Below are 15,715 nucleotides of genomic sequence, written 5' to 3'. Positions count from 1 at the left end.
GCAAATGTTCGTACTATTCGTAACACGCGAATTTAAATGATTGTACCATTAAAAATGTATTCAACCGAGTTGAAAGGTATTCTTACGCAAAAAATAATGTATGACGAGAATATTCTCATTTCCGAACAAATCATACGCGCAAACATTATTTTAAAAAATTATTTTTCCCCGTGCAAAATCTGCTCTATTCAATTTGGTTCGATAATTCCGCATTCCGCGAATATCTAATTGGGTGAATTAGTGAAAATAACTGAAATAACTCGTTACCTATTGACTTTGTCAAAAAATATTGGAAATAAAATTTATTGTATTCGACTAACCTAGGACAAAAACAAAGTAAATACATAAATACCGCTTCGTGACTATCCTCGTCTTTTGTACATTAAAAGTCAAAATATCTGCTAAGTTTACGATTTTATCGCGGAAAATACAAGGGATAAAAAGATAAAAATTAAATTATTCAACTATACGTATTCATTTGATCAGGCGCCTCGAATACAACAAATTTTATTTCAAACATTATTTTGTTAAATTCAACACGTAATGAGTTATTTCAGATGAACATTCTTATATACATGTACATATAATTGGATATATATATGTTTGATTTCTTTCTAAATGTAAAGCATAAATGTAATGCAAAGGATTTACATAGGATTAACGGTATTTATACTGTATTTTATACTTTAGTACTTTGGAAAGATAACGATATCTAATAATTTTCGACCAGGTGTCTTTAAGGTTCTTCCCACGTGGAAATTTGAGATTACTGCTGACCTCTCCAATGGGTACTACGTCGACATTATTGTTTGAGAGACCACGAGATGTTCTTAGTTCCAGCTTCGATGACTGGCCTTTCCTCAGCGTGCATTTCTGGAGTGAGAAGGCGGACGGCCGATGGACCCTACAGATCATTAATGCAGGAAATCGGCACGTAAATTCTCCAGGCAAGTAATCGTATCGCTTCAAAATTAAAGTGCTATGCGAATTTATATCATAAATTGTTGTTTATAAGTCTGATGATTTCATCACTTGATCCATATGTTTGAACAAGATTCTCATTTGGAGGGTTAAAATGTCGATATAAATTAAAACAAGAATTCTTGTCTAATCATGCATTTCAATTTCTATAAATTATAATTTCATCTTTTGCCATATTATCTAATTATATTTTATCATATATTCATAATTTCGAAAATATATTGAAATTAAAATATAATGAAGAATATATTAAACTTTTTATAACAATAAACGTTAAACATATAGTTTTATAAAAAAATACAGTTAATAATTATAAAAGGAAGTTTAAAATTTAAACACTATGAATATTAGTGTAACTTTTTTTTACTAAACATTCTTTATCACATTATATTTTATTATAAAATATTTAACAGATGGCAACTGTTCTTATCTAAGAGTTACGATAAGCAGAAGATATTCTTTTATTTAATTTAATGTTTATTTTTTCAGGAATCGCGTCACTCATGCTATCATCGGACAATTAGATCTAAGGATAGATATATCCAACTAGTGGAAAAATTTTTTAACGGAAATATTTTTTTAACGAGAGAAGGATATGGAAATGAAAAATACTATTAATAACCATATTTGATTATTCAGATTTGCAATACCATACATAACAAAATTAAATTTTTCTAATCTGCAATCTTGACAAAAATCGACTTTATTATTGAATATTATAATTATAATCTTTACTGTTACAGGGATCCTGAAGAAGTGGCAGTTGATCTTCTATGGAACCGCGACCAACCCGATCAGGATACGGACACGACAATTTAACCCGGTACAAGCGCATTCTTCGTACGCCTCCGCGCATTATCCATTTCCTGTAGACGATGATCCGCTAGCGCTGGGCCATCGCGGCGACGTCGACTTCTTTCCTTCCTCTACCTTTCAGGGCTACCAGGGCTACCCCTATGTCGGAGCTGCATCCAATGTCCAGGCATCAGTGGCAACTTTAGATGGTTCTTCAGCGCCAATCCTGACCAATCGGCTTCCTGGAGATACGTCATCTTCTTTCGATTCGCCATCGTCTTCGTCTCAAGTCGGAGATGACTCGCTGGACACTACTAGAAAGATTCTTCATGACTGTGATCCTCAATGTGATTCTCAGGGATGTTATGGAAAAGGACCCACGCAGTGCATTGCTTGCAAGAATTACCGGTTGGACAAGTAAGCGAGTTCTTTGTGTTTTTGTTACTTGCTTTTTTTTTGCATGCTATTTATTGTAATAGACTCATTTTAATACAAATACATCTTTTGTTTATAAGTATTAGCAGATAAAGATAGAAGATAATATAAACTTTAAATGTTGTAGGAAGTTATTAGAGAATTTAAGGATTATTATTTGAGATTTTAAGCTTCCACGATGATTATTAGGTAACATAGGTACATATTTATGGTTTTTCGGGTGGATCGCATTGTAATTGAGCATTGCACTTTGTGCCGACATTTGTTGAAGTAGCATCAGATCTACACCGAAGAAATGACCTGCAAGGTTATTAAAATAATTTTATCTGATGACATTTTAAAGCAACGTTTTAAATTAGTTAACAGCAAATAAAATAACGAACGTGGAAAGGTTAAATTCAAATTTATTTTTATTTTTCAGTAGATATATTTTAAGTTTCATATACATGTTTTCAAATAAATAATTGAAAATAATATATTCAGATTTATTTGTTTAATGATTAAAAACATTTCAAATATCACATAAATTTTTTAAAAATATATAACTGAAAATAATACGTCATACAAAACAGGTTTAATTTCCGACGTATTCTGTGCAAAATGTTCTGTCGCTGGCCGAGAGGAATTTTTACATGTGCTACAATTATAACGCTCGATATTTTCCTCTTTCTATACTTTACATACATCTTTCCGCGTTTGTCCTGCTGAAAAACTTCGGACAAAGGGTTTCGCCGTTCCAATTAGAAGCAAAAGTATCTTTCGTAAAAAGGCAGCGGTAAAAATCTGCAATTTTTCTAAATTACACCGTTCTAAAAATAAGATGTTAAAGAGGAACTTTTAAAACTGCACGCTAGAAATGAAACAATGCACACATACAACGTTGTTAAAATTTTTTTACTTTTCCTATATTACCTCTTCGTACATTTGCATTTTGTAGAAACAGTATTAACTTCTTTATATTTGCATTGCATATCTAATTTTCAAACACCGTTTGTTTGCTTTTTTACAAGGAAGATTTACCTGTACCTTTGGCAAATCGAATAAAGTGTGTAATTAACAGGTATGCTTACTTAGCCTTCGAATACGACTTAGAAGAAGAGATGAAAACATTTAGGACGGTAAGGTGGTAATTAGAGAGAATTTTTGTTTTCAAAAATCGTTATTACAGTACGTGCGTGAGTCGATGTCCGCCGAGAAGTTTTCCAAATCAAGGTGGCGTCTGTTGGCCTTGCCATGAATCCTGCGAAATCTGTGCTGGGGCTGGCCAGGATTCTTGTCTCTCCTGCGCACCTGCTCACCTACGAGTTACTGATCTAGCAGTGTGTCTCCAGCAATGTCCAGAAGGATATTACGAGAGTAAGTGTACTTTCAGTGAAATAAAACCGATTTGGTAAAGTAAAATAATAACTAAAGTAGAATATTTAGTAAAATAGTTTCAGTTTATTCAATTGAAACTAACTTTTTGAATTGTTTCTAAATTTTCTCGAATTAAAATTAGTAACAGAAATAGAAGATAAAGTGAAAGATCTCATAAATACTAAAGTATTATAAAGAATAATTTCCGTTGAATTTGAATTAAAATTAATTTGATTCATTTTTTCCTCCTCTTTTTTTTCTTTGTTGATTAAAATTGATTCGGATGGACTACAAAAGATTTGATGCATATAATCTATTAAAGTAAAATTATTCTACTTAGAAGATCTAATCAATAGACTGTAGACGCTGTTTATGCATTGACAGGAAATATAAAAGCTTGAATGGAAGCACCATGTGCGTTACTCGCAACAAATATATTAAATGACAAAAAGTTATAACAAAAACGATCTAAATGAATAGTGATCGGATATTTCCAGATACAGAGAACAGTACATGCGTACCCTGCGAGGCGAATTGCGCCAGTTGCCAAGACAGACCGGACAAATGCACCAGTTGCGAGCATCACCTTGTTATGTACGAAAACAAGTGTTATGCAGCCTGTCCCCTGTACACCTACGAAACACAAGATTACAACTGTGCACCGTGTCATTCCACGTGTGAAACTTGCAATGGCACCGCGGAGAACCAATGCATCTCCTGTCGACCCGGATTGTTTTCTCTGAACGGTACGTAGTCGTCCGGACGTTAATCCTTAAAAACGACACTCGGGTGCAACCGATAACCTAGAAACCTATTTCTCTTGGTAGCTAGGTATCCGTAAGAGGCTCAGTGTTTCGAATAAATCATGCTTTTAAGTTTCATCGATTCATTCTTCATTAGCTATTCTGTTTGAATGGAATAAAAATAAAGAGTAGTCGTGGTGGAATTTGTTGTTATGTTTTCTAATAACTAATTGGTCTAAATAAAAATTGACAACAAAATTGGATGTAAAAAATTGTATCTTTCATCTCGATAAATTAATCAAACCACAATTAAATATTAAATCAACCCTTAACTTTTAACTGGTATTATTGAACCATAAAATAAGATGAATAGATTTTATATGAAAGCAATAAACACTTTACGTGCTCTTTTAAAAGAATTCGAAGGAATTTATTATTATACCTAATATTATAGTCAGCTATAACTCAACGGCACAATTTAATTTAAGCTTTAATTTAAAATGAATTTTATAAATCCCAGGATCATGTCGAGCGTCTTGTCCAGCGGGTTATGGAGCGGACAAAAAGCGTCGCGAATGCGTTCCATGTCCACCCGGATGTGCTACCTGCTCCATGTCAACTTGCACAAGCTGCGATGAAGGCTGGAGCTTGAACGAAGAAAGTCTCTGCGCTCCTGAACATCGTGATCGTTGCGATACATCGGAATATTACGAAAATGGCCACTGCAAGCAATGCCATACTTCGTGTAAAACTTGCGCTGGACCTGGTGAAGATCATTGCGTCTCCTGTCAAACATCTCTGCTCCTTCAAGGGAAACGCTGTGTGTATCAGTGCGACGATGGTTATTATTCAATGGCGCAGCCCTCTAGACCCGTCTGCGTACCTTGTTTGCATACTTGCAAAACGTGCGTGTCTCGACTGAACTGCACTGCCTGTCAAGACGGATTGCAACTCCAGAGTGGAGAGTGCAGGTCCTCTTGTGCTCAGGGGTAAGTTTGTTTTAGAAAAATCAAATATTTTTCCTTTTTTTCTTTTACCTTTCGTTTCTTGTCTATTCGTTGAGTTTTTATTTTGTTATATATTAGTTTTTGGATAAGGAATTAGCAACTGAGAGATGATCTTCTATCCAACCTAAAATGTTTTTACTCAATTATTATAGAACTTGAAATATTTCAACCCCTTCCTTACAGAGAAATCTAAAATTCTAAAAACTTCCACGATCTTATATAACACGAACGTCGATAAATGCATGAAACGAAAAATCTTGTTTCAACGCAGATATTACAGCGATCGAGGTCAGTGCGCGAAATGTTACCTGTCGTGCAAAACGTGTTCCGGACCCAGAAGAGATCAATGCGTGACCTGCCCTCGTGGTTGGCAACTAGCAGCGGGCGAGTGTCATCCGGAGTGTCCCGAAGGATTCTTCAAATCTAACTTCGGCTGCCAGAAGTGTCACCATTACTGTCGTACCTGCAAAGGTATATAAGAGAAATACCAGCGTGTTTCGGTTTTTTCAAACATGACAAAAAAATTCTCATGAGATATAGTATCACGGTTAATTTTGTGCATTAAACAATTGAAATTTATATATGTAAATTTTCATGAAAATTGATAAAAAGCAAAAATTAAGAAAAGTATATCAATTTTTATCGTAATTTTTAAACTGCACTTAAAAGTGAATTTTTTAAGAAGTTTTTATAAGTTAAAAATTGTTAATTGTTATATAAATACTGTATTCTATAGTTGGATATTATCTTTAGCCATTCATTTCTCACTAATTCATATACTTTACCAATGTACGTGTACTATGTATTATTATAAATCAGTGAAAATGTCTGCATATTTATGAACAGTAGTATATCTCATATAAATGTGTCTGTGTGAAAGAAAGATTAACGCGTGAATGCATTGCAGGAGAAGGGCCGATGGAATGTACTTCTTGCCCACCCCATTCGATGCTAGAGGGTGGCCTCTGTATGGAATGTCTTGGAGCGCAATACTACGATCCCCTGACGCAACTCTGTAAAAATTGCCATTCCGATTGTCGAAGATGTACTGGTCCAGGAAAATTTAGTTGCGCAGCCTGTTCGCCACCATTGCATCTGGATAAGTTGAATAGTCAGTGCGTTCCTTGCTGCACGGGTAACGAGAAGGGGGCGTTGGCTGAAGAGTGCTGTCTTTGTGATCCGGAAACTGGTAAGGGAAATTAGTCATTATTGGACTGAGGAATATTAAATAACTTGAGAACATAAATTTTCTAAGATTTAAATTCACGAATATAATTTCAAAATCAGAAAAAATTCCATGAATGTACGCATTTAAATATTAATAATAGCCTAGTACAATTGTGATAAGGAATTATTAAACAATCAAATTCAATTCTGAATTGTCTTATAGAATTTTATTTCGCTCAATATGGAATTAATCAGCGTTAATCAGTTAACCAATGTTTTTCTAAACGTTAATACAGGTGGCTGCAGGAACAGCTCACCAGCTGGTAAAAGAAGAGTGCCAGGAACAGAATTTGCCTCGGCTGACACAGCTATTTCTGAAGTGTATGCAAACTACGAAGGAACGACCGATAAAAACGATTCGGCTTCGCTGGCGATAACAGCGACTACGACTATAGCTGTCGCCATTTGTCTCATATCTGTTGCTCTGTTCGCTACCATATTCATCGCTCTTCAGGTATGTATCTAATTTATGTTATGTGAAAGTTCAAATTTATCTCTTTATACAATCAATCTATCTATTATATTATTTTCATTCTCAATTCGTGACTAAATACCTTTTCATTAAATCGATCTTTCAAACCAATCAATTTTCGAAAAGCATCCAAAGTATTAATCATATGCTATTTTATAGTTCTTCAAAATACGTTATAAAACCAACTCTTACTGTGTTGGAGAACAGACAAAAATCGAAAACAAACAAATTAACAAACAATTTCAATCTTACATTTAAAATATTATTATCCGTTTTGCCATCAGAGAACCGAAATTTTAGCTATGCTCTTCAATTTGCAGGCAATGTCAGGAAGGAGAGAAACGAACAAGGGTTACACGCAGCTAGCTGTGAGGGTGGAACCTCCGGACGATGTATACGCGGACGACACGACAGAGCTAATGACCTAAATCCAACTAACCTCACCGATCCAACCAAACCAGCCATCACGACCTATTGGAAGAAGGTCATTCAGTCTCAAGATCACAAATAAACCAATAACTTACTTACGTGTTGGTTATTAGAAATCTGTGACGATTAAGATTCAAAAGAACTGCGTGTTAAAATCGTTCGAAGTGATCCGAGGCAAAAGAAATATGCAACAAAGTAACAAGAACAAAATAATGTAATATGTATCGAAGGAAGAGGAGAAGAAACGAGTGATAAAGAGAAAAAAATGGAAGAGTATAAAAATTCGAATGGACAAAATGGCAGAAGAATGACGAAAGGGACAAGAGAAATTCGTTCGAAACGTGATAGTAAAGACACATTTCACTTTTTTTTTTTTTTTGGCACACTGTACGAAGAAAGTGTGACTGTTGTTCGCTATATAATAAAATTGACAGTGCGGTTGTGTGAATGGCGGTGAACAAGGTGTTTAGGTATATTTTTTTGAACGGTCAGGCGCATCGCTGATTTTGTCGAGTGCACAAGAGCGCCACGAGTGTATAAACGGCGAATTAACTTTTTAAAAAGCCGAAAGTACTCAATGGTTCGTAGACGAACGACACGAAAAGGGCGACGGACATTATGAAGTGCCTGATTTACAACGCCCTTGACACAGCACCGTTTCGTCTGCCCTTTTTTAGTGCCTACTATCCTGACCGTCACGTCGCACCTAGGTGGAAATAAGCTTGTGAATCGAAATCGAACAAGTATCGTACTTAAACAAGCTATCGAAGATGAATACGGTGCGTATACTGTGCAACTGACTCGTTCTTGTATTTAATTACGAATATTTTTACGAGTCTCACTGGTATAACTTTTTTGTTTTTATTCTGTTCTTGTAATATTTCTGATGATTTTTCATGTTACATGGTGAAGGGCACTGCGTATTGATTTCAATTAGCAGATAAATGTAATCCTAAGCATCTTAACCTGTTAACCGAGATCACTTAGATTCCTAACCTCGAAGACAACGATCTCCTTATTTGAATGAATATATTTTAATACCATATTTCACTTCCATTGAAAATAGATTGTATATCTATATTTGAGATAATCAATCTTTGAAGGCTATCATAGATATTCGCAGAAAGTTATTTGCAGCATATTTCTCCTGGATTAAAAAGTCAATAAAGTTGAATTTAACAGAATTAAATATTAGGCAAAGAGTAAAATAATGGTTGTTCACAGTGATTACAAATAATAACATTGTAATAGTATTTACACAGTTTGAAGTTTCACTTACGATAGCCACTGAAGATTAAAATCAAGCTATTTGAAAATTTTTATTAACTTCTAACTTTAAGATTATGGATATGACCCGGTTAACAGATTAAAATAGGTTACGAGAAAATGTTTCATTGGATAATGTAAGTATGAAAGTTGAAGGATAGCAGGTTGACCAAAAGGGGGAGGCGAAAAAAGTAAATAGGAAAAATTATGAATGAAACAGAAGAATAAGGGAATTTATTTCTCTGTATAAGAAAAAAGAAGGGTTTACATGACTTTGTTCTCGTGCAATGAACAGACTTGACATCCTGTGTCAGAAGTATGTGAACTCAGATTTCTTTGTGATCCAGCATGTGTATCAGTCATTCCGTCGTGAACGAAACAGCCAATTGCGTTTCTTTTGTAACTGTTGTTATTGCTGCATTGTCTATGTATTTTTTCTTTGTTTATATAGTATTCTACTATACATTTTCCGCGTTGCTCTAGCGTCGTTTGTTTTATTCGTTATTGCAATAAAAAAAGAGAGTGGAAGAGTGAGAAAGGAAGAATGATAAGGAAAAGAGACCATACTCGTTGATGTATCACACACAAAAAAGCTTTTTTTTTTAATAAAAAGAAAAAGAGAGCACGAGAGTGTGAAAGAGAGTGAGGAAGAGAGAAAATATGCAAAAAGAACATACGAAAAGAGTCCTCGGTAAATCGGTACCTTTAAGAGCTAATTGTCCGCGCCTACCGTGTGAATATTGAATTTCTCCTCGTGATTTGATATAAAGCTATTATTGTACTTTTATGATGAACGCGATTATAAATATATACATATATACATATACATATACATATATCTATATACATACACATACTCAGGCGTTTAAATATATTTTGAGTTCGTGTTCCCACTAAGATATCATTATTGAGTAATGATTATTGAATATTTTTACCTTCATGCTTCGGAAATAATTTATCGGAATAATAATTTATCAGAAAATTCGTAACGTTCCTTGATGACGTCAAATTTTATTGTATATTTAGCAAGATTGGAAGGGAATTTTTTTATTAATGTGTTGTATAATAACTGATTAAATATTCTAATTTTCCTAATTTCTTTTCTCGTGGATCTAAAGTTTTGTTAAAATGCTTGTTTTTTTTCTCCTGAATACGGAACACGTTAAAGCCAGGCAAACAGTGCCGTTTTGTATCTTCTGATCGTCATTTAAGGTAAGTGCATTCGCTAGGCTCACCAGCAATTACTACCAAGTGCACGGATAACAGGCAAACCGACCACGAGACTGAAAGTACATTTGCTGGTAATGGAAAGCAAGCCATTACACTTAATGAAACGTTAAAGAATAAACAGTGAAATGGAATATACACGTTACCGACACAGTCTAACGGTAACCTTTTATGATGCTTCGAGAATCTATCTCATTGTATTTTATAGACTTTGAATGTTTCCTTTTAATGATTGATATCTTTATCTTTTATTACTACTCGTGCTTTTAATTCTCTCCTAATTTTTTACTTTTAATATCCTTTGGTTATTGACGCATACGTTTTTAATTATTCAGATATTAAATTGCTCGAAAAGTTGGTGACTTTTTATTATAAATCTCAAACAAATAATCCAACGTCTGGACAAATACTCTTATAATTAGGTAGATAGATGTCAAAAATTCGTTAATAAAACAGATTTATTCTTTTTTTTGTGATAGAATGTTGAATCTCGTATATCCAAGAAATTTTGAATCGTGACTAGTGTTCGTCTCTGCCTGTCTCATTCACCAAATATAGTGTGGCTCTTATTATTATCTGTCGTGGTGTTTACGAAACTTATTCCAAACACATAGATGAAAGAATAAAATACTCTAGAAGGTATTCGAAGGAATTCATTACCAAAAAGCATGAACGGTTTTTCAAAAAAGAGACGCATGAAATTATAGACGGCAAAAAGTTTAATTCTTGCTAAATCTTTCTTAACTTTCACTACGAATTTTCCAAACTACCAGATAATGCTGATTCAACTGGTCCGTTTCACCATTTACGTCCTAAACGAAATTTCATTCATGAATTTTGTTCAAAGTGAATTTGTATTTTTCCTGGAAAACCTAAACGTTTAAACAAATTTTCCAAAAATATAAAAGAATACCATTCGATCGAAGATAATCTAAAGCACACAACAGAGTTATCATGGATATTCGTTTCGACTTTCGATTATAGAATTAATTTTCACAGTTGCTCGTAAAAAGCTGAAATATTCCAAGCACATCATCGTAATTGAAACAGGCGATTAGGACATTGTGTTTCTTTACGTTTTTCAGTATACGAAGAAGCTGTTGAAAAAATCGTGGATTATAGCGCGAGAGTAGAGCTGTGATTTATCGAATCGTGCACACCGTCATGATTCACCGTCTGCTGGGTGTCGCCGGTGTTTTGTCATTGATTCGAAATTTCCGAGCGTATTAATCATCGAAATGCTTGCTGTGACACAGTGTCGAATACACTATTTAAAATTGTATATCGCATACGTACACCATCGGTGCTATATTAATTGTGACACAGTCAACGGAATGGATTTTTGCTCATACGGTAGCGTATTTTTCAACCGTGGGACGCTAACGAATATCGAACGAAATATTTCGTGTAAACAAATAAAAATTCCCAATGATCGATCGGGCATGGTGCCATCTGATTATGTATTCAGAGTGGTTGAGGTTATGGAACGCACGTATGCATTTCTATTTGCATTCTTAACCTTCTGTATTAACTGTTAATAAATAACTTGTCTTAATGCTGTGCAACTGATAAATAATTTTCTATAAATTCTTCCGATTTCTTCTTTGTTTGATCGATTGTGCGGAAATGGAGGAAGATGAACGCGAAACTGTAGTGGTTGGTATAATTAAAGTGATAGCGTGATAAAATGGTGGCACACAAGCAAACGGGATTTACCTTCACGAATTTACGATATCCGCTTACGGTACGACATCGAAACTGATAAAAGTAGAGATACGCGAATTATCGTCGCCAAATTTATCGGGTATCCGGTTATCTCGATCGACGTATCGACAGACCGTATATTACTATCTTCCACGACGCGTATCGTTGTTTGCTATCTCCGAAATCACTTCTTATGGTCCAATACATTCCAACTTCCGTTATTCTTTTCAATCTTCTCCTAATGAATTCCTTCCTGGTTATTTCGAACTTTATGAGCCTTATACGGGACGTTCTTTTACAGCATAAGCTTCGTTACTTGTTGATAGTTTATTGTGTTGTATAAATTAGGAAGATACAAGTATTGTACGAGCTAAATATTTGTTATAAAAACTAATTCCACTTATATGATAAAATATTCTATTTATACATATATACCATACCACTCGTTCCATTTATATATCGACCTTGTATGATAAATTTAGTATGGTATGATTTAAGATAAATACAGGGTGATCACGTATGCAAATTTTAATCAGCAAAATGACAATTTTCTTTTAAAAGTCTTAGATCAGTTATTATATCAACTTCAAAATTGGATAAAAAATTAAGGATTTAATAAAGATATCAACAAATAAAGATTTTGTTTCATCGTTAATTCTATTTTTTGTTGCTTTATATTCATTTGTAAGACACTTAATAGATACAATTTTGATTACACGGTTTTGTAAGTGTTTGCCATATAAAGGAAACATTCAGCGCCTTTATTTTGCATTTAATCCCAAGAATTATAGAGAATTCAACAGCTGTGAATTCTCTATAATTTTATACCACGGCAGAAAGATAAGTCCACATAATCTTTCAGAGCGGAATTTACGAGCTGGATGGCGATAAATCTACGAATTTGACAGTATTATACAGCTGTAAATTAACGACAGTTGACATCTGGTCAGTGGTGAGAAAGAAGACGGGGCAAAAATTTATTATTTCGCGCAGTACATGAGTAGATAAATAAGCGAGGAAGCGACAGACTGCATGCAATTGAAGGGTTTATAATCATAACAAAAACGATCCTAGTCCAGATTTGTCTTTTTCCACGAAAGCAAAAAAGTTCTGTTTTTTATTTTTTGTCGGATATATTTAGATCCTTTTAAACAAAATATTCAATGTGTTACTTTATTTTTGTGAGTGTATCTGGAATTATATCGCAGTGTAATTATGTCGCAGGATTTATTAAATACTGATTTATACTACGTGTAGTAAACGATTGAATAGACCTCTGACAGTAGAACAAAGTAATGTATAGCCAAACAAAGTAAGTAGATGTATGTATCTACTCAGCAAACAGTATAAAGATTTAAAAAAGCAAATACACTGTCGATAATATAGATAATTACTACATAATTAATGAAGCATTAAATATTAAAGAATGAAACATAGGTACATAAATATATTGAATAGCCCCTACAATGAGACGTGTCGTGCAAGGGTAAATTTTACTTTATTTATAACAAATATAAACACAACTATGGCTTACATGTAATCATATGTAAGTAAAGAGAATCTCTTCACTTCTGTTTTCATAGATTTTGATATTTTGCTACCCTAAATGATAGATCTGTGGTGGGAGCACAGATGATTAGGAGAATTTCTTGCGGGAAACTATCTTATCATCATTCGGTAATACAGATACTTATTTTATCTTTTCATTTTGCACAACTTATTAGATATTTGCAACCTTTCATAAAAATTCTGTAGATTCACATTAGTGCAGTTTTGAGAATATATTTAATTTTTTTATGAAAATATGGATAAAAATTATTTTTTTCCTCGAATCATATATTTATTCACGTGGATTTCTTTGATTTGATCTTATAAAATATATAGATAAGAATTTTGTTTTTCTTTCTACATTAATGTATTTGATACAAATTTTGTTATGCATTAGTATGCTATGTATTTAATTGCTGATAAATGATTTTATTATTAATCTTCATTAACTACAATCATACCTGACCAACAGATGGCGGAACATACATCCGCAAGGTGCGACACCATTCTCAAGAGTGCATTATAGCAAGTGCATTCTCCCATAAAAACAATCGTCTTTATCGCAATCATTTTTAAAAGGGATCGTTTTAATCACTCTCGAGATACCAATCTTTCGGTTATACATGTAATTATATCACTTTGCTTCATTTAAAATAAAAGGACGCCTTAATAAGTAAAGTCAAAAATCAGAAAGTATCACGTAAAAAGATCGATAAAATTCACGTAGTGCAGTGAAACGCAATTTCCATAATGTGTCGAGCACGAAACCAACTACGAACGTGTTTTAACGTATCTACATATCTGATATTTATGGTAATGGACATCGGTCGTGGAACCAGTTAATGATAAGCGATGGTGAATTATCTTGATGAATTCTGACTAAACTAGGATTTCTTTGTATACAACGGGGCTGGCTTTTGCTCTTTGTTATAAGGCAAAATCGTTTTCGCAGCATGGAAGATTGTCATATACAGAAGTCGTTGGGCATCCCACGCCACGAAATCTGCAATTAACACAGATTGGCACAGCGCATAAAGCTTTTTGCTCGGTTGTTACGGCGCTCCTTTGTATTTGAGGTTGATGTTAATTTAGTTTCTTTCTGTTTTAATGTAACTATTGAGTTGGTGTTTGTATGAATTTTTGTAAAAATTTTGTAAACAAGAAACTATATTCTAAAATACCTACTTTTAGCGTTTTTCCTTTATCTCATCAATCCTTACCATATAAACATATTTATAGTATTAACGTAAATGTGTTTTCCATGTCTGATGCGCTTTTCAATGGGTGATAGTCTTTAAAAAAATCTGAAGAAATTCATATAATGTCTTCGTACATTTTTCTCTACATAAAATTTTTAACAAATATACTATATAGTAAATAGTAGAAAATAAAACACATGAAGATCTAGTGTTACGAGTTCTGATCAAATTATCAGATACGAAAGACTCACCTTTCCACACTAAAGATTAAAAATGTTTTTCTTCTATATAGGGGAGAGATTGTAGGTTATTTGGCTATTAGAAAAGAGGGTGTCGACCTGAAAAAGGTTGGGAAACACTGTTCTATACGTTGTCCGACGCGATAGCTGGCAAGTCTCGTGGCAAAGAGGAAAGTCTGGCTAACGAGGGAGCCAAGAACAGCTTACTTGGCGGAGGCAGACCATTTTCGAAAGTTCGCCGAGTTGTGTAACAAACTTTACTCAGGATTGGTGGCCCGAAGGGACGGGTGGGGCTGGCAAAACGCGACAGACAGAGAAAGACCCAAAACCTCCTATATAGAAACATCACAATATACAGGGTGTCGCATACAACTAGATCACGAAAGATTTATCTAGAATTTTTGAATGTGTGTTTATCTGAACTTTTTGAATGTAAATTTGAAGAAATATAATAGATTATTGATCTAAGACGATAATTATATAATTTTAAGAAATAAATTGTACTTTATAAAGCAACTAAATTAATCTAAACAATATACAAAATATTCCAATAATTACGCTACATTAGGCAAGGGGATGATTCTGCGTGAAAAAATAAGTTGAAGATATAAAATAAAAATTTTTTGTAGAACGCATTCAGATAAAATGAAATTTTAAAATTAATCTTAAATACGTCTAAACTTTATTTTCTTGAAAATGAAGTCTCTAACCAACAAATTTTATTCCGCATTTTTCACTCGTTAAGTCTTTACTGATTGTTTACTCGCGTCCAATCCGTTATTAACTAAATGTACATATACTAAACACATTTTCGAATTCGATTTTATCAAAAACAGAGCACTACACGAACTAACTTTATTGGATATATTCGACTTATTTTTTTTCGTACAATCGCTACTTGTCGATTGTATCGTATGCTTACTGGGACACCCTATATAACAACTCGTCGAAGAGAGAAGGACGACGAACTTGTGGAAGGAAGAGAAACAGAACACGAAGCAGTGGGGATAAGGTGAAAGGAAAGGAGAGATAGAGAACAAATGTGTGGTGTGTGGCGTGGAAAGCAATGGAGAAGGGAGCCAACGAG

At 33.9% G+C, this 15,715-nt stretch overlaps 1 protein-coding gene across 2 annotated transcripts in view; it reads left to right on the top strand.

Moving 5' to 3' along the window:
• Window positions 1-9,537, top strand: part of Fur2 (furin-like protease 2) — a 413,482-nt gene extending 403,945 nt beyond the window's left edge. The window contains exons 8-17 of one of the 2 annotated variants that reach the window (XM_033334360.2): window positions 731-947; window positions 1,725-1,804; window positions 1,919-2,193; window positions 3,380-3,567; window positions 4,065-4,313; window positions 4,831-5,299; window positions 5,589-5,788; window positions 6,225-6,506; window positions 6,781-6,998; window positions 7,337-9,537. In XM_033334360.2, the coding sequence (XP_033190251.1) occupies window positions 731-947; window positions 1,725-1,804; window positions 1,919-2,193; window positions 3,380-3,567; window positions 4,065-4,313; window positions 4,831-5,299; window positions 5,589-5,788; window positions 6,225-6,506; window positions 6,781-6,998; window positions 7,337-7,444 (2,286 nt within the window). In that variant the 3' untranslated portion in view covers window positions 7,445-9,537. Of the gene's footprint in view, window positions 1-730; window positions 948-1,724; window positions 2,194-3,379; window positions 3,568-4,064; window positions 4,314-4,830; window positions 5,300-5,588; window positions 5,789-6,224; window positions 6,507-6,780; window positions 6,999-7,336 lie in introns of both variants that reach the window. The other variant, XM_033334359.2, reaches the window with a different exon arrangement.
• The last annotated feature ends 6,178 nt before the right edge of the window (window positions 9,538-15,715 follow it).

This window comes from Bombus vancouverensis, chromosome 4, assembly GCF_051014615.1.
Source record: "Bombus vancouverensis nearcticus chromosome 4, iyBomVanc1_principal, whole genome shotgun sequence".
Taxonomy (NCBI): Eukaryota; Metazoa; Arthropoda; class Insecta; order Hymenoptera; family Apidae; genus Bombus; species Bombus vancouverensis.
Note: the sequence above shows the minus strand (reverse complement) of the source record. Positions and strands in the feature narration are given on the sequence as shown.